Source organism: Micromys minutus (genome assembly GCF_963924665.1).
Source record: "Micromys minutus genome assembly, chromosome: 13".
NCBI classification, from domain to species: domain Eukaryota; kingdom Metazoa; phylum Chordata; class Mammalia; order Rodentia; family Muridae; genus Micromys; species Micromys minutus.
The window spans coordinates 34,258,541-34,278,182 of record NC_137982.1 but is presented as its reverse complement, the minus strand read 5'-3'; the positions used below and the strand labels follow the sequence as shown (position 1 = coordinate 34,278,182).

Below are 19,642 nucleotides of genomic sequence, written 5' to 3'. Positions count from 1 at the left end.
CAAAATCCAAACAGGCTCTCTAATTGTATTTGAGGAAATCAATGTTCACCCACTAGCAAGCATCAATTGTTAAAATGTTCATTCTCATGAAGTTATAAATGTAGCCTGGTTTTTGTTGGTTGGTTGGCTGGCTGGCTGGCTGGCTGGCTGGCTGGTTGGTTTATTCATTTGTTTGTGGCCAAACCCAGGGTATACTCTACCACTAACCTAACTGTCAACTAAGTTTAAAGTGGAAGCAACCTAAAGGCTTCATAGAGTACTCCCATGAGTGAATATGAACAACCACCAAATTATTCACCTTTAGTATTTACAAAACCAACCTTGCAGGCATTCTTAGAGCCGGTTCATATGGAAAGGAGTTGGTGGAGGAATTATCGTTCTTTTTCTTTGAGAAGGATGGGGGGGGGGGATATAGCATCAAAGGGATCAGATAAAACTAAAAAAACAGTGTACACTATTAGAAATATGGTCTATGGGCAGACTGTGTAAGCATGGCTTGCAAGGGGTTAAAGTACCCAAGCAGAGCAGAACATAGGGCAGTAGGAGCTGTCCCTCAGAGCCAGCAAGTGATCCAGTCAAGGAGGAAGTTTCTTTAACACCATCCTCACAAAGTCTGAGGTGCCATACAGGGATCTATCCCAAGGTACCCATAATAATCAGTATCATGAAGACTTCTAGCAGGAAGCATTTTCTCTACAAAATAGTTTTCCCTCTGGACAGGAGGGAACGCTTCTGGACAGGCAATGGAACCACTTGTTCCTATAGAAACCACGGACCTAAGCCCCTGTTCCAGTCAGAGTCTGCATACTGGGCACCTTCCAGATCAAAGACGATGACATTCTTTCTGTCCATACTTCAAGTTCCTAATAGAATTCTGTGCATCTTTCAAATGATTGATCTTTAGCATCTGAACATGAAGGTTGTATGATTTATGCTTTATTTTTGCCCGTGCTACCAAGGGAATCCAGCTGTGTCAAATGTGTGTTATTTAAAAATTACACAGTTTAGGAAATTAGTGGAGAGAAATAAATATCAATTTGTCTTCTATGAGCCAGTAGAACAGGGAAAACAAAGAACAGGAAAATCAGCAAGTAATAGACAAAATGCTCGCAGCGTGGGGAGCCCTGGAGGTTAACAGCCCTGGCCTGACTTTTTCAGGTCACCCTCATCTTCTTAGAAGTGTGACATCACCAGTAGCCACCCAGGCACCAGTGACCTCAGAGGCCTTCCCTTTAACTTTGACCTCTGTCTAATACATGTGAGAAGTGACCCTGCAGGCTGAGCATGCTTCTCTATGTTAAGCATGAGAAAGCATCTGTCATAACTTCTGAGTCTCTTAAATCTTTAATTCTTCAAAATTATTCTCAGAAAATTATCTTAGTGAGATGGTTCGCCATACAATTAAGCTTTATTGCTTGATTTATTGAGTACTCCACAACCTGACATATTTGTTCTCTGCCTAATAGGACGGATGATGATTCTCAGTGAAGCTTCTTGCCAAGTCTAAACCAGTGGTGACTGCTCAAGTTAATCTACCATGGCCCAGGCCGATTTGCCTCAGAGCTATTTTTGTTGGAAACTGGGGAAAAAAGAAGTCCCCAAACTTTTTGTGTCCCTTTTAGTAGATGGTGAGGATAGGGATCAACTTGCATAAAATATGCAAACAGTTGATAAAAAGAGCAACAAATCAAACCATAGTAAGTCAGTGCAGAAAGCAAAGTCAGGTAGTAAGTAGTAGCACAGTTAAAGTCATCCGAGATGCTAGGCTCTAGGATTTCTGAGCAGCCTACTTTTGTGTGCTCATGGCCTGATTGAAGGGTATTTCCATTTTTTTAAATTAGATATTTTATTTATCTACATTTCAAATGTTATCACCTTTCCTGGCTTTCCTTCTGGAAACCCCCTACACCATCCCTCTCCTCCCCCTTTCTATGATAATGCTCCCCCACTCACCTGCCCACTTCCCACCCACCTCCCCATATTTCCCTACACTGGGGCACTGAGCCTTTTCAGAACCATGGGCATCTTCTCTTTTTGATGTCTGACAAGGCCATCGTCTGCTACACATACGGCTAGAGCCATGGGTTCCTCCATGTGTACTCTTTGAATGATGGTTTAGTTCCTGGGAGCTCTGAGGGGTTTCGTTGGTTAATATTGTTGTTCTTCCCATGGGGTTGCAAACTCCTTCAGCTCTTTCAGTCCTCTCTCTAACTCCTCAATTGGGTACCCAGTTCTCAGTCCAGTGGTTGGCTGCGAGCATCCGCCTCTGTATGAGTCAAGCTCTGGCAGAGCCTCTCAGGTATTTCCAATCTTGATGAATAGTTCCTGTTCTCAGTATAGGCTGGTTTTTCTCCCCATTGTGCATGAGCTCCAAGCAAGCCACACAGGCCTCACCTCATTTAACCAGTGCAGGATTTTGCATGTAAAACAAGGCTTGATCCACTTATGTCAGCTCCTCTGGTCCTGCCATTTAGCATCGGTTCTTCCTGTCCATGTTCCCCCGTCTCACAGAACCTTCTGTCTGACGCTGCAAATGAGATTGGAAAGACAACACTTTTGTTTTTTCTCTTCCCAGGACACAAGGAAGGCAGTTCTGGATCGGATTTAATAAAAGGAACCCACTGAATGCTGGTTCTTGGGAGTGGTCTGATGGGTCACCTGTAAGTTGTTTTACACTATACATATTGCCCTAGGCCTTGGCTAGGACAGTGATTGTACCAAAGTCCTGGGAAATCTCGGGTGACCATACTGTTCCAAGATCTCTATATTTCATCCTGAGAGAAAATCCAAATCTCCAAAGATACTCCCCTAATTTTCTTCCCATTCAGAGAAACAGCTGGTCTTTATGGTAGTACCAGGTTTCTAAGTCACCCTCCTTTTCTGCAGAATGCTCCACTGTGTGATCGTGTGGCCTTTCCCCGTGTCACAGTGAGAAAGAAACTACCTAGAAGCTTATGAGAGAGCTTAATGGGAAGCATGCTTGCTCTGTACCCATGAGGATCTGAGTTCAAATCTTCAGTACCCACACCAAGAGCTAGGCATAACTGCAGATATCCCCAGGACTCAGGAAGAGAGACTGGCAGATTTCTAGAACAGCCTGGCCAGAAGGGGAAGTTTCTGGTTCAGTGAGAAGATCGTCTGTCAAAACCATAAGGTAGAGAAATCAGCATAGAGAAAGATACAGGATGCCCTTCTCTGCCCTCTGCCTGTCCCTGCTCCCCAACACACACACACACACACACACACACACACACACACACTTTTTACTCTGTCTCTGGAAAAGGGCAAGTGGCATCAGCCTTAGAAGTAACTCATACCAGGTAGCTCCAGAAGGGCCAGCGTTTGCTTTTCAGTCCACCCCCCAACCACACACACACACACACACACACACACACGCACATGCACACACACACACACACACACACACACACTCTGGGAAAGGGAAGAAGGACCCGGATGGTGCATTGTTTTTCCAGGTGCCTTGAGGATGTCTCGGATTTCTATCAAGGTGACAAGGAAAATTACATGACACCATTTCAACTCTGAAAGGGGGCGGTTACAGCCAGCCTTCAGGGACCATTTGAGACAGCTGCTGTTTCCCAAACCTTCTTAACAGCCTGTGCCAGTGAACAATGGAGCAATTAATCCACATAAAGTATTACACAGGGCAGCAGGATCTACACACAGGTTGTCCAGGGCTGGCCCACTTGGTATAATACCAGCAGCCAAGTGTGGATAAAGACCGACTTGGAAGGTAAAAAAAAAAAAAAAAAAAAAAAAAAAAAAAAAAAAAAAAAAAAAAGCCTATTCAAAGGACAGGGTTCAAATTCGTAGCTGAGAGGAGATTTAAAAGAAAAAACCCAACCAAACAAGAAAAGCTGTGTGCTTCTACAGGGAACAACAATAACGGAAAATGCTAGTTTAAACCTGATACGAGCCACATTTCCCACTCCAACATCGCTTCATTGAAAGGGGTGTCGAGAATGACGCACGGAAAGAGGCTGGGAAAGGGGTTTGGACCCCTCAGCTCTGCCCATTTCTTTTGCTAAAGAAGCTGAGACCCAGAAACAGGAGCGGTACTAAAGCCATTTTGCTCTTGGGAAATAAAATGTAACACACAGAAGTTGAAATACTTTGTTTTAGTCACTCAGACTAACTCATAAGAGAAGGACAGACAATTTGCGTACGAGCCAGTGAGACTAAGCGAGGTAAGTGTGGTGCTCAACACAGCCCACTGGACAAACGAATCATAACTCATGTCGTTCTCTAAAGGTGAGGCTAGAGACGACTGGATGAATGGACACATACCTCCGTGCATATTTAAGTAGTTCAAAGTGACTTCAGAGCATCCTTTTATTTTTGTGTATTTTAACCCTAATTTCATCTGTGGCTCATCTACTTTTCTGTCAAGTAATCATTAGATAGTTGAAAAGGTTTTACACCTTATGTAAAAACATCTGTTGTGGGAATTATATATAATATGTGGTTTCTGACTGATAGAAGCTATCTCTGGAACTGGGCATGAAGTCACATACCTCTAATCCCAGCACTTGAGAGATGGAAGCCGGTGGATTTCTATGAGTTTGAGGCCAGTCTGGTTTATATAGTGAGTTCCAGGCCAGCCAGGGTTAAGTACTGAGACCCTTTCTCAAAAAAACTAAAACTAAAACAAACAAAAAGGCTAGCTCTATCTTAGACTTTAGTCTTTAAAACATAATGCTTAGCATTTAATATAAATGCTTAACAAGTAAATGGCATCAAAGATAATACCAAAATCTGGGATATCCCTGAAACTCTAAGCTTACCCAAGACCCCAGGAAATAGTTGTCTTAGTCAGTGTTCTATTGCCGTGAAGAAACACCATGACCACAATAATTCTTTTAAAGGAAAATATTTCATTGGAGCTGGCTTGCAGTTCAGAGGTTTAGTTTGATCATATGGTAGGATGCATGGTGGCACCCAGGCAGACATACATAGTGCTGGAGAAAGAGCCAAGCTTTCTATTTGGATTGGCAGATAGCAGGAAGGAAAGAGAAGCCTCCCAGCTTGGCTCCACAACTGAAACCTCAAAACCCACCCCCAGTGACACACTTCCTCCTCCAAGGCCACACCCACTCCACCAAGGCCATGTATCCTAATCATTTCAAATAGTGCCCCTCTCTATGTGCCTATGGGGGGCGCTATTCAAACCACTACAACATTGTGAGCTCAGAATGAATCGTACATCTGATTTCCTCTGGGGAAAACTATTGAAAGACTCTTGTGCTAGCACGTGCTTGAGCACATCTGCATGTGTGAGAAAGCCAGTAGCCTATGTCGGGTGTCTTTCTCAAGCAGTCTACCTTTTTTAAGATAGGACTCCCCAACTAAACCTGGAATTTATCAATTAGGCTACACTGGCTGGCCAGCAAGCCCAGGGTCCCTCCCTTCACTTCCACAATATGGTGGTAACAGGCACATACTGCTTTGTTGAATTATTTTTTTCTGATCTGCAGTGTGGGTGCTTCAGGTTGATCTCTGGTCCTTATGCTTGGTACAGCAAGTACTTCACTAGCTGCGGTATCTCAGCAGCTCCTCGTGCCTCTTTGTAAGAAAGAACAGAAACAATGTCAAGTACCCATTAGCTTAGTCTCCACAAGTGTGGACCCATCTTACCCGGGAATGGCATGTGGACATCTCTGACGATCCCTCTGAAGTCCCTTGAGCAGTGGTCCTCAACCTTCCTAACATTCCCACCCTTGAATATAGTTCTTCGTGTTGTGACGCACAGCCGTACATCTATTTTCATTGCTATGTCATAACTGTAAATTTGCTACTGTTGTGAACCGGAATGCAGATACCTGTGTTTTCGGGTGGTCCGTGAAAGGATTGTTTGACACCCCCCCCCAAGGGGATTGTAACCCACAGGTTGAGAACCACTGACAATAAATAGTGCTTGCATTCATGGGTGCCTTGAATCTTCTGAAACTCCTTTGGGGGATCGTCATTAAGGAATAACGAACTCCGTCTGCCGCAGGTTATCTCTTCATTTTTAGACAATGCTTATTTTGAAGAAGATGCAAGAAACTGTGCTGTGTATCAGGCAAACAAAACACTGTTGCCCTCGAACTGTGCTTCCAAACACGAGTGGATATGCAAAATCCCAAGAGGTACAAGCTCTTTACTGCATGCTTGCATTTTCATGATAGAGAGCACTCTTTCAAATGAAGAGTCCCAGAGATTCACAATCTCAGCCCTGCCAACGACCTGCCCGATGAACCTGGCTATTCTAACCTAGTTAAAGTGGGGCTCCCAGTCAAAGGACGGAAGACAGTGAGGTACTCTGTGCCAAGCTGTGCATTAGGAATGAAGGCCACCAGCTGACACTGTGAAGTAAATACAGATGAAAGAAATATCCCTGTGACATCACGAGCGCACAGGAGCACTGCGCTCTGGGTGTGTAGAGGCACCTAGCGCAGTACCTCGCACTAAGCAGTCACAAGCAAGTGCCCACGTCCTTTCTTTAGGACTCTGGAGATTCTCCTGCACATTCTAACTCTTTACTGACTCTAGACAGTACAGAGTAGCTGTTCTCAAACTTATTTCTTTGAAGGTAAAGTGAGAATAATGTGATTGGAGCTGAGGGTCTTTGGAAACTGTGCACCTGTACAGGAGTCTCAGGCAACCTGTTTTGCTTTTGCTCTGCAGATGTGAGGCCCAATTTTCCAGTCTGGTACCAGTACGGTAAGGGCCAGCTTGGCAGTTCTTTGACTTCTAAATCACACCACGGAGGGGTTAGTGTCAGTGCATTATCTGATCTTTCCACACATCCATTCTCTGACATATCAATGTGGGACAATTAGTTCAAGTCAGCAGATCAAGAGGGACATAATCAAAATAATATACACATTAAGCAGGGTTGAAATTTAGATCACGCCTCCATTTTCAGGGCATATTATTTTAAAATATAGATCTATCCCTGGCCTAGTGAAGGGTTCTCAAGTAAGGTAAACTAAGAAAATAAATGAATTACAAGTGTGTGCACATGCACATCTGTGCGAGTATCCATACATACTTACACCCCTTTTTAAAAAAAAAGTCAAATGACCAAATTACAATCTGGGGGTCAGTCACAGCCTGCACCCCTTCAAGTCCACCTTACATTTCTCGCTAGTCCTGAGAGTGTCAAATGATCAGTGGTTTCCTTGCAGATGCGCCATGGCTCTTCTATCAGAACGCCGAGTACCTCTTCCACACCCACCCCGCAGAGTGGGCCACCTTCGAGTTTGTCTGCGGCTGGCTGCGAAGTGATTTCCTCACAATTTATTCTTCTCAGGAGCAAGAATTCATCCACAACAAAATCAGAGCGGTACATGGACACAAATCACTACTCGGAATTCAGTTTACGCCTTCTTTCGTCCTTGGGGGGAGGCAATATATTTTTTAAATTTGACTCTACACATCTATTTATGTTTTCATAAAAGCCATGGCTTCTTTTTCTCAGATTGTTTTCCTTCTGATTATACAGATTTGCAGACAATTATGGAGACATGGGTTTGTTATGTCCCCCTGTCCTTTGACTTTGGTTTGTTTTGAAGTAGCTACAGTACTATGTCAGATTCCATTTAGTGACAGTCATTCTTCATTCTCTGGGCTCCATCTCACCGGGCCACTAACTCCACTCATGAGGGCTTGCTGACCTAATCACTTACCAGACTTCCTAACAGGTCATCTTGTGAGTTAGGATTTCAATATAAAAGACTGGGGAGGGAGGGGACATCTACATTCCATGTGGCAGCACCTGGCTGTAGATATCCAAGCAACATTTATTTCTACCCATGATTGGTATTTTTGGTTATGAGGACTTTGTGGTGGTATCTAGGGTGAGTGTGAGCATTTCACAAGTAAGGCATCTCATGCCTAGTAAATCTGCTTGCCCAGTCGGTGGATGCAGGGAACTTATTGATTCTAAGATGAGGCATCAGACTTGGCAAAGGTGATACTGCTCACTTGTGAGGTGTATCCATCCTAAAAACGTCAAAAACTTAGTATAAGTACTTAGTTTGAAACAGCAGGTTTCCATATCACTTTTCTATGAAGAATAGTAAGTAGGGTTATGAAAGGCTAAAATACGACATATTTGGAGTGTAGAAGACTTTAATATGAGATAAAAAGCTGGGTACATTTTTGCTAACAAAAAAAAAAGATTTTTCCTTTGCAGAATACTTATGTTTCTCTCACTCTCTAATAACTGGGGTGTGAGAGTGAGCTTAGGCTGTTTCTCTTTTCTCCAGTCTTCTCTTTTTGATCAGGGATGATAACATTAAAAGTTTCGAGCACTTGAGAGTCAGAGGATGTGATTGGCTACACTTGTGTCTGTGGTTCATAGTATTTGGAATTTATAAGTGCGATTCACTATTTTAAGTTTTGTGTTTATAAACACTTCAAAAACACTCCATGTCAAATCTATTACTTCTTAAAATTGGACAGTTTAAACCCTTAAATTAACACCCTTAATCACTCTGGTAGAAACCTAAGAGACGACAGATTGCCTTCGCTTTAGAAAGCTTAGCAGATGAACACGTTGGCTTGCGTTTCTAGCTCATTGGAAAATGGCCTTCCATGTTTGTTCACTGTCAGGCTACTTGAACATGACCAAATATAACTGATTTGTGAAATGCACACTCATATTCTTCTTTCAAACACCTCATTATTGTGTTTCAGTTGTTATGGCTGTATAGTTAACTTTTAAAATATTTACTTTCCATACCGAGCTGTCTTTTTCTGGGTGTCTTCCCTCTTGTCCCGTGAAGGTCTCTCTACCACATACATCCCAGCTGTGCTGTGTGGCAGATGCCCATACCTTAACTCAGGTGGCAGTAAACATGCCACTTAAGACAGGAATGTCATAACTTTCCCTTAAAGGTCCTAAACTGGGACAGCGAGTGGTCAGGCCATGATTTTGACCCCTGGTACCCATGTGCCTTCCTTAGATGAATGAAGTTGTCTTCCCACTGTATCTACAGCCAGTCACAATGGAACCGTTCTAAAGTCTGAAAATGGGGCTCCGAATTCAGCATGTGGGAACATGCCCATGGAACAGTTCCTCGGGGATCTCAAATTATAATGGTTCCCCCCTTGCAATATTCTCAAGTTGCTGGCCTGGCAGACAGCCACGCTGTTTAAGAAGTAAAAGTACACTTGTTTCAAAATCAGGACGCTAGCAAGCTATCGGGTTCTGTTGTACAGTGACTTGAAATTCCTATGGAAATAAATAATATATCTTAAAAACGTATCCCTAAGCCTTCCCAAAAGAAAATAAGAGTACAAATTTAAATGCGTAAAGCCTTAACTTTACTAGGGTTTGGGCATATAAAATTTGAATTTTGATATACAGACAGAGGGAGCAGATACTCCATAAAGCACGCTGCTTGAGAAGGCGCAGTGAAATCTCATCTGTCCTTTCCTCTTTTATGATCAAGGAGAAGGCTTCAATTTCCTGGACCATAAGTCCAGCATTATATTGGCTGTGCAGTGTGTATGTGTGTGTGCACCTGCATGTCCGTGTTTTCCAGATTGATACCTCTGTGCTTAGCCTGGGTGACTAATAATTGGCTGTAGATTAATAAAATAAATAGTTTTCTAGTTGTCAGACTTGGGAATTCTGTAGTATTCCTTTGTTCTATTCTCTCTCTCTCTCTGAATGTGGACACTGTCTAAGGGTTCACAGACTGCTATGCCTAGACTCCAAATCTTTATTCTGCTAATGTCTTTGTACCTTGTTTGTCAAACAGAAGTGACATCTGCAGTGAGCTTCCATAAATCACCGAGAGAAGCCACCAATTATAGTCAGAAGAAGCACCCGTGTCTCTTTTACACCATGTGGCTTCTTACGGAGTTAGAAACCTTGCCTTTCAAGTTGAATGAAACAGGAAATATTTTCAGTGGTTCACTACAATTCTCCTTCATAATGAACAGGAAGTGCTTTAGAATAATTCAATTTCACGTTTTCTCTGGATACTAGCCCTTAGTTACTCTTCCTTCTGTGACCGGGTAAAATCGTAATGATTAAAAAGCTAATAGCATCTCCATTGATCCCAATGGTGGACAAAATGTGAACCAGAACAATAAATGCTGACATTTTCTCTCTTTCTTCCCTTCAATAGCTCTCAAAGTTTGGTGTAAACTGGTGGATTGGACTTGAAGAAGGAAGAGCCAGAGATCAACCTCAGTATGAACAGAGATTAATCTGGATTTAACATTATTTGACGAGTTGTATGTGCCAAATGATAGGACTGGATTTAGGTGATCGGTTCCTGAGTAACAGTTCACCTGTTACCCTTAACTTATAAATGTTAAATCTAACGAAAGGCACGAGTGTTTTTCAGTTCAATATCAATGGAACCGTCACCAGACTGTCTGACAAACATTCCCATTACCCGTGCAAGCTGCTCCTGCCTGCCCTACTTTTTGTGTGTGAGAGATAAAAACACAGCATAAAGTTAACTCTCAGGAAACTTTGTAGTTACAGTGCAGTTTTAACTGTGGGTAAAATGCCGCGGTTGAGCATTTAACCAAATTGAAGAAACTATTATACTTCAAGTCCATACAGAACTCAAGGATGAATGCAGATACTGAACATGCAAAAAAAATTATTATTATTATCATCATCATCATCACTATTATTAAATTTTTCTGAGGCTGGAGGGATGGCTCGGTGCTTAAGAGCGCTCACTTCTCTTTCAGAATTTTGTTCTCAGCACCCACAATGGGCAGCTCCCAACCTAACTCCAGCTCAAGGAACTCTGACGCCCCCTTCAGGTCTCCACAGGCATCTACACACATGCGGCACAAACATACACAAACACATAGTGATACAACACACATGTGAAAAAGAAAAACTGATCTCTTCAAATTTTCCTACAGTTGGAGTAATGGGTCGCCTGTGATATTCCAGAACTGGGACAAAGGAAGAGAAGAAAGAATGGATAGCCAGGGAAAGCGATGTGTCTTCATGTCTTCCATAACAGGTTACCGTCCTTGTCCATGTTTGGGGTTATACTGCAGCCACCTCTAGAGGGCGCCACTCTCCTCCGTGCGCTTATGTGTGTTCTCGGTTGATTGTGTGCAGTCTAACCAGTTGTCAGGTTTCTGGATGACCCCTCAGCCTATAAAATTCATGCAGCCACATACCTGCAAATAACTTATGGGTAGATAAGTCCTCGAGAGCCAACAGAACCCAAAGGGAGCCTGCGGACACTTACAGACACCTCTGTCCCAGAGGCTAAGACCTGGTTTCCCAGCACCCACGTGGTGGCTCACAACTATCTGTAACCCCAGTTCCAGAAAACCAAATGTCCTCTTCTGACCTCCTCTGGGAGCAGGCACACAGAACAACTAAAAGCTAATTAATTTAAACAGATATGGTGGGGGAAATCTTGTCTTGGAAATGCTGTTCTCTGTGATACTTCAGTGGGGAGCTATTTCTTCATACATCTCTACTTCCGTTTTTGTAAACTGGTGGATACTTTAATTTGTGAAATTGACTTCCGTTTTCCCTCACATTTAAAAAAAAAAAAAAAGAATACACTACATTCAGGGCTGGAGAGATGACTTTAGCAAGTAAGGTACCCAGGTTCAATTACCAGCACCCATATATATGGAAGCTCAAAACTGTCTGTAACTCCAGGTCCAGGGGATCGTGGTACCCTCCTCACACAGACATACATGCAGACAAAACATCAATGCACATAAAAATAAACAAACTGTAAATAAAATACCTACCTCAGTTCACTATATCGTCTTCACCATCATCATCACCATCATCACTATCATCATCATCCCTGGCTCTGATGATTGCTCATCTCAGAAATAGAACCTGTTCTCAAATTGGATTCAGTGGTACAGTGAGGCTAGAGATCTGCTTCTGTGTGTTCTAAGACAATGCTGCCATACTTTCAAAAAAAAAAAGAGGAAAGAAAGAAAAAAGGAAAAGTAACAAAAAAATATTCATAGCTAACTTAGTCAGGAAAGAAAGAGACAACCCCCTGCGGGCTGTGGGTAGGACTCTGCAGAGTTAGGGGAAGGGAAGCTATAGTTACTCTGCCTGCTGTACCAGCAGGTGTCACAACAGCCTGTGGAAAGGACTGTTTGTAAGGAGAGCTGAGTATCTGACTATGGCAGCCCCGCCCCGCCTTAGAAACCTCACTTCTCACTCTTGCTTTGCTATAAAAAGCTAAACCTGCCTTACTCTGGTGTCTCCTAGTCAGGCATTTCCTTCACGTGTCCTGTCTTCTTCCCCTGGAATTGCAGCCCTTTTAAATTAGGCAGTTTGCAGGAGGCTGGGAAGCTGTGGGTCTATCTTACAGAAGACAGGCTCCTACGGGAGTCGGTCTCATGGAAGGGTCAAGACTGAGAAATCCTCCTTTTTGAGAAGTTCCTGATTTAACGTTTGTACGTTGTTATTTAGGATGAGGATCTTTGCAGGTTGGGGATCTCAGAGGGGCTTTACCACTGAGCTGTCTGCAAGCTAAACATCTGAAATTGGAAATGCCCCCAAAGGGGAGACTTCCCGAGCTCCACGTCAGCACTTGAAATTTGTTTTAGAATTTAGATTAGGCATATTCAACCTGCATTTTCTACGGCCCTTTATAAAGCTTAGAAATGTCTTAGAATCTTTAGAAATGACGATCTTAGAATGATTTCCGCTGAAGCTGGTTACTTAAAACTATAAAGTCTTATTATACATCCTAAGTCAAATATTCATAGGATTTTATATTAATCCTGTTTCAATCGTAGCTTGTTTCCTTTTGTAAAAAGTTCTTATAGTCTTACATTCTAATTACTTGGGTCTCACCTTGCCCAGGTAAGGGTCACCAGAGATCTCTGTAATTAGGAGTTTGGCTCAGTTTCCAGACTTCAGAAAAATAAAATATGAAAAATCTTAGCAGTCATAAACTGTGATCCATTGGAGCTCGGGGAATTGTCCTTGCTGCTGAGACTTTCCGACCTGTCTCCTCCTGCAGGGCTCTGGGGGACTGAGAACTGCTCTGTCCATATGCCCAGCATCTGTAAACGAGTGAACATATGGGTCATCGAGAAGGAGAAGCCTCCGAAACAGCATGGGACGTGCCCCAAAGGGTGGCTTTATTTTAACTATAAGGTAAACTTCCTGTGAAATCATCTTTGTCTCTGTTGAACTTCAATTGAACAGTGATTCAAGGTGAAGGTAGGTTTTGTTGTTGTTTTGTTTAGCACCATTTATCTGAGGGGCCTGAATGTCACCATCACATCCTAATGGTTTCAGAAGCTTTTCCTTTGGACACAAAACGATTTTATGTAAGGCAGCCATGCCTCCAGACCTCATTTGTAGAGGCAATTTTACTAGTGACGTCTTTTGCATCACAGGATATGATGTGTGTGTGTGTGTGTGTGTGTGTGTGTGTGTGTGTGTGTGTGTGTCCATTTATCTAGTCCTTGCCTACAAATAAGCTATGCATTTAGAGGTCCCACGCTCCATCCCCCCCCCCCCATCTTCCCTGCCCAGAACCAACCTCCACAAACCTGTGAACTGATGAGCTAATGATGTAATTTGGTCAGGGTCATCTTGAGCCTCATAAAGCTGATGCTTGGTGCAGAATTCGATTTAAGAGAAAAGGCTTGCTAGCCGGGACACCGTCATTCAGGTTTATGATTTCTGATGCTGGCTTCAATTAAGGCGGAGGGTTTTTTGTTTTTTGTTTTTTTTTTTTTTTTGCCTCCACTCCTTACATTTTGTAAAAAAATAACTTTGCAGGCCCTGGTTGGAAGTGATTAAAGTGAATCCCAAACTGTGGTTGTTTAACTCTTACGGAATTTAGAAATGAGAATGTGTCATAATTTCCTACACTAACATGCAATTGCTCTTTAATTGTAGACAGCCAGTTTTCAATCCAAGTGTTTGGTCACATTGACTGGCATGTTCTTCAGCATCTGAATGTTTCCGTTAACTGGGGCAGTGAAGCACCTGAATTCCATACATAAATGAGTAGTTATGTATGGCTAACTGAATTTTGGTGAAATACACACACCATAGAGTTTTCTACCTTGATTGTTTTCAGTGTGTGGTTTGTAAGTATTTAGCATCATTTTGATGTACAAAGCATCCCTGGGTCCTTTTTCTTTTTGCAGAACCCAAACTCTACATTCATTAAATAATAATGACACCCTATTCTTTCCCCATCATATCCTGAAGAAATGGCTCCCCTGTTTTATTTCATGCCTCCCTGAGACATACTGTATGTGCCTCCTGAGCATGAAACTATGAAGTATATTTATTTTTTGATGACTATCTCACTTCATTTAGTGTGGTGTTAAGTCCTGGCTATGTTATACCATGTAACGGGTGTGATATAAGCGCCATCCACCCCAACACCTAAGGTTCCCAAGGACAAACAAAGGTATTATTCTACGGAAGTCACTCTGAAGAGCCATTTGGCTTATTGGTTTCCTTACAGAGCATAGATGAAGGGTTGCTTATGGGGAAGTCTTTACCTAGCAGAGATGACATCACGTGGGTGGGGCCTTCTTCCCCTAGTCTTTCCCTGCCTATATATCCTAGCCCTCCCCAAGACCGCATGCAATTAGGGCAGAGTTGTATACAACCAAAGGTACAAAGCAGCTAGATGGGCTTATACTTGGATGAAGGTCTCCTGACCCCTTTCCTCCCATGAGAGGGGCACAGCTGCACTGAAGACAGCAGCTGTTTGACTCAGAAGACAGCCCTATACAACACATGACTACTGTTTGCTCTCACCCGTCTATCCACCCATACTTAGTACTGTTCTCACTTGGCTGATTTTACTGGGAAACTCCATAAACATTTCTCGTGTGACTAAATTTTTAAGATGTACAAAGTTATTATTCCAATTTTTACATAGAAGGTGGAGGCTCGTATAATTGGGTCACTTTTCTGAAAATACATGTCAGATCAAAATTCAGCCTCAGGGTTGGTGTAACAACCTGAGTTCAGGTCCCAAGAAACAACGTAAAACAGCACACATGTATCTAATCCCAGCACATGCTTCTATCTGGGGGTCTAGGACAGGGGAGTCGCTAGAAGCTCATGTGCCATTTGGTTTGGTTATGTGGCAGAGATCAAGAGAGACCCTATCTCAAACAGAATGAAAAGCAAGGAGTGAACACAAAGTGGTCTGCTGACAAAACAATTGTAAGAACACATAGGTACACATACATACATACACACACACACACACACACACACACACACACACACACACACACACACCAGACTCATTTCCCTGTTTGAAAAGTTGTGTTAGATTTATTTTTCAAAGAATTGTTATTATTAAAAGTATCAGCACAACCCAAAGCAATCTACTGAGCCAATGGAATTCTGCTGGTATCTTCACAGAAATAAAAATTAATAGTAATGCTATAATATACACCATTGTATACATCTACAAGTCCCGGTTCTCATTCCCTTTGGAGATGCACCTAGAAGCACAATTGCTAAGTCATCGGATGCTCTTGTTCTGTTATCTAAGAAAATGACAAATGAGTTTTCCCAGCAAATCAACAATGTATAATTGCACATGTAAGAAGAGGTTTCGTGCATATACTTTTGGGGGAGATGTTTAATTAAATCTTTGTCCATGTTTTAATTAAGTCGTTCGGGTTTTTAATGTTGAATTGTAGGAATTCTTTCTAGTGTTATGTGTAATGAATTCCTATCAGGTAAATGGTCTTTACCTCTAATAATTATAATTATATTCTTCCTTATAATTATAATGCCCTCTAATGCATGCAGCTCTATAATTTTGATAAAGCCCAGTGTATCTACTTTTTCTTCTATCGCTTGTGCTTTCAGTGTGACAACTAAGAACACAGCCTCAGGTCACATGTCATGAATACTTTTCTCTGTATCTTCTTCTATTTGACTTTGGCTCAGATCTGGGTTCTGACTAACTTTTACTTTATTCACATGACTGTCAGTTTCTTAAGGCTGTTAGAACAAGTGCATCCTAGAATTAGTTATAGAAACAACTGCCTATTTTGCCTCAAATTTTTATTTTAAAACAGAATCAAAAGGCAACTTTGTATCTTGAACTTACACCAGGGAGTTGGAGGGAGTAGACAGAAACAGAGATGAAGGTGCCATTGTCCCTAGATTTATAAGGCTTCTCCTTAGATTCCACCTCTTAAATGTCCACAGTACCTCCCAGTGTGGCCACCTATAGAGGAAGCCTTTAGGTGAGGGCCTTTCTAAGGACTGAGTAACTTAAACAAAGTTCCATTTCTATGAATTAAGAAACCATAGGGGCTGCAGAGATGGCTCGGCTATAAAGAGTTTGTTGTGCCCCTGCCGAAGACCCAAGTTTGGTTCCCAGCATCAACGTGGGGCAGTTACATTAAACTACATTAAACTCTAGCTCTGGGGGTCTGGCACCCTCTTTTGCACTCCTCGGGGACCTGAACTAACCTACAGGTATTTTAAAAAGTAAATCTTTAAAAGGGGAGAATCACAATAACCAATAATAAAATGATGTCCTATAACAAAATTAAGGGAACACCTCCCTCTCTTTCCCATGAACATATCACACCTTTGTCGCCTTTGCTCTTTGCTTTTTCTTCTTTGGGCAGTGGAAACTGATGAAGGGGAAACTGTGGCTAAGAAGGTACCAGTGATAATGAGCGAAGAAAGGATGTTGCTGACAGAAGCAGCAAGCACTGTTGGACCATTTCCCCCCTTAACTCTCAACGCTGTAGAAAGGAAAATGGGGGATACATTTTGGACAAATCCTAACACATTATGGGCCATTAAACTTTCCCTCTTTGTTGTCAACTGTTTCAAGGACTAATTTTTATTACTTTAAAAAAAACTCAGATGACAAGTCAATCACCTTTTTGGAGTTTTATAAAAACAAGATGTCTGGAAGCTACGCATCCCTTTCCCATGTCTCATAGATCTCAAGATGATGTAGCTTAATGATGTAGCTTGATACCGAGTCACACTAGGAAGGGTTAGTCAACAGAGCCAAGAGAGGGGTCTTCTAACTTTCCTCTCCTTTCCTCTCCAACATGTGTGTGTGTGTGTGTGTGTGTGTGTGTGTGTGTGTGTGTGTGTGTGTGTGTGGGTGTGTGTTACACATTATTATTCCAGTCCTTGGTTGAGTGCTGGTGGTTCCTTCAGCAGCACCGATGGCAGAGATAGGTAAGAGAGTAAGGTTTTTTCCTCCATAGGTAATTTTTCCATTCAAAAAGAGGGAAATCAGAGAAAAGACCAAATTTGGATTCTATTGTCAAACACTGACTGGAAGTTATTTAGAAACAAAGAAGTTTTATTATTCCTAGCTCATTTGAAATATTATAGGGCCTCCTTAATTCACGATTATGATCAGAGATGCGTAGAACTTGATCACATTTTACGAATTTGTCAGAAGATAAACAAGTTAAAATCGAGGCTATTATTCGTCCTCCGGCTGCTCAGCCTCAATCATTAATGAGACTGTTTCACAGTGTGTTAGTAAATACAGTCTATTTTAGAAAAGCAAGCCTGCAGTAACCGGAGGCCATACTTCCATTGTCAAACTAATAAATTCCGGCTACAGGAAATGTAAGGCAGTGAGGAGAGAGAATATTCCTGCAAGGGGCGGAGCAGACAGACCAAGCCAGCAGGAGTCACTGGTCTTTATGAATGGTTCATTAGTGACTATCTAAACACAAGGTGAACTCACATTAAGAGATAAGACTTCCCAATAATTAGTGTGTGCCACTCTTTGGGATTTATAATTAGAAGAAAGGAGCAGAATAAAAAGGAACAGATAAAAGGGTGGCTGTTATAAAACCCCTTTAAAGCCAATTCTGTTTCTTTGTGAAGCAAACAAGAAAGGGGTGTGCAGCGGGGAGCTGGAAACCCACCCATCTCTTGATCAGTAACACAGGTTGTGTCCGTTTCTGGGGTTTAATCCTAAAAAGAAGATGGAGGTAGGGGGGAAGCCCCAAAATCCTAAAAAAAAGAAAAAAAAAAGAAAAAGAAAAGAAAAGAAAAGAAAAAAGAAAAAAAATCATCATCAGGACTGAGTTTTGACACTTTGGGCTGGATAGTCCTTTGTAGAATTAGGGAGGAGGATCGAAATCCAGAGTAAGACAGGATAGCCAGCACTTTCATATTTGAGTTTCGAGGTCAACTGGTGTTACTTTGAAATTTTCCCCATAGCTCAATTCCAGAATCAGGCCTGCCAATGACTAGGGCTGGCTTCGTTCTTTGAGGAAGAAATTGTAAAGAGAAATTTCCAGCACTTTCTGAGTGGAATGTCCCCTACAAAGAGTCTCCCCTGACTTGTGGGTCCTGGCCTGAAGTGTTAGAGCCTTGGCCCTCTTTCTCCCTCTGACTTAGTCAAGCTGTCCCTATCGTGTTTGCATTTATTGAGCAAGATGAGCACTCTGGGCCAACTGTACCATTCCGACTCTCGTCCCGTCTTAGTAAGAAAATCCTTCTGATGATACAGCCTCAGGCCCGCAGCATGGCTCAGTGGGTAAAAGCACTTTCCACATAAACCCAATATAATAAATAGTCTGAGTCTGACCCCTGGACCCCACAGGAGAAGGAGAGAACTGACTCCTTAGAGTGGTCCTCTGACCTTTGTGTGCATGTCTTAATAAAGAAGTTTTTCTTAAAGCAAATCTCACTGTGGGAATTCGGCCTGTATTTCTGTGTTCCATTTAGCACAGTGGCGTTTGTCTTTTTCTTACCTCCCTTAGTGTTTTTCTGTAATTTCCTGTGTGCTTTCTATTAAATGGCTGGCTTTGAGCTTCTAGTGAACTTAAATTCTTTAGGTTCTTTCATCTCTTTCTAAAGTGAGAAGATCTGCTTATAAAGTCTAGCTAAGATATACCTCTCTTCTGAGACTTAAGTTCCATACTGTAAAGCTTGCAGGCAGACTGGCTCCTTCTCAGGAAGAACACCTTTCTCCACTGAGCAGAAGACACTGCTGTGACATTCCGCATGACAAACATATCCCTGCTTCTGCTTCAGGAGAATGAGACAAATGGCTCGCCCCAAAGCCGTGTCCCTCCTTGCTTCATTAATACCTGCGGAGCTGCCAGAAGACAAATGAGATCTCTCCTAAGAAAATTATCATTTCCAAGGCTGACCTTCGGTGTCTTTGGGAAATGGTTTTAGTTCTCGTAGAACAGTGCAAGGATGAACACTTTGTGTCGTCGTTATTTGTAGTGCTTCCTGGTGACAATTCCCAAGGACCCACGGGAGCTGAAGACCTGGACAGGTGCTCAGCAATTCTGTGCTGCCAAGGGTGGGACACTGGTCTCCATCGACAGTGAACTGGAACAAGGTAGAGTCTGAGGGTTCAGCCAAGCCAAAATGACAACTGTCTTAATCCAAACAGCACCTCAAACGTGCATTTGCAAATCAGGATTTAAAGCATTGTGTTGCTAAGGCACAGGACATTTCAGTTTGAGCATTAGGTATTCTGCCACTGAACGTGTGTTCTAACATAGTTTCTCAAGAACGTGTACGGTAGTTGCATGATAAGCTTTTTAAAGATCATTTCAAGTTCACCTATATTTCAATTTGACACGTAGGCAATTATACATTTCTGTTAAAATATGGTACATTAATTCTCCTTTGTTTAAAACAATAGTA

General features: G+C 42.2%; 1 protein-coding gene across 1 annotated transcript in view; it reads left to right on the top strand.

Annotated features, from left to right (window-relative positions):
• PLA2R1 (phospholipase A2 receptor 1) overlaps positions 1 to 19,642 on the top strand; it is a gene marked incomplete at its 3' end in the record, with an annotated part of 131,746 nt that overhangs the window by 100,265 nt on the left and 11,839 nt on the right. The window contains exons 14-21 of the mRNA XM_080928054.1: positions 2,576 to 2,660; positions 6,017 to 6,149; positions 6,688 to 6,723; positions 7,191 to 7,348; positions 10,146 to 10,210; positions 10,906 to 11,009; positions 13,005 to 13,141; positions 19,214 to 19,331. Of these exons, the coding sequence (XP_080784180.1) occupies positions 2,576 to 2,660; positions 6,017 to 6,149; positions 6,688 to 6,723; positions 7,191 to 7,348; positions 10,146 to 10,210; positions 10,906 to 11,009; positions 13,005 to 13,141; positions 19,214 to 19,331 (836 nt within the window). The remainder of the gene's footprint in view (positions 1 to 2,575; positions 2,661 to 6,016; positions 6,150 to 6,687; positions 6,724 to 7,190; positions 7,349 to 10,145; positions 10,211 to 10,905; positions 11,010 to 13,004; positions 13,142 to 19,213; positions 19,332 to 19,642) is intronic.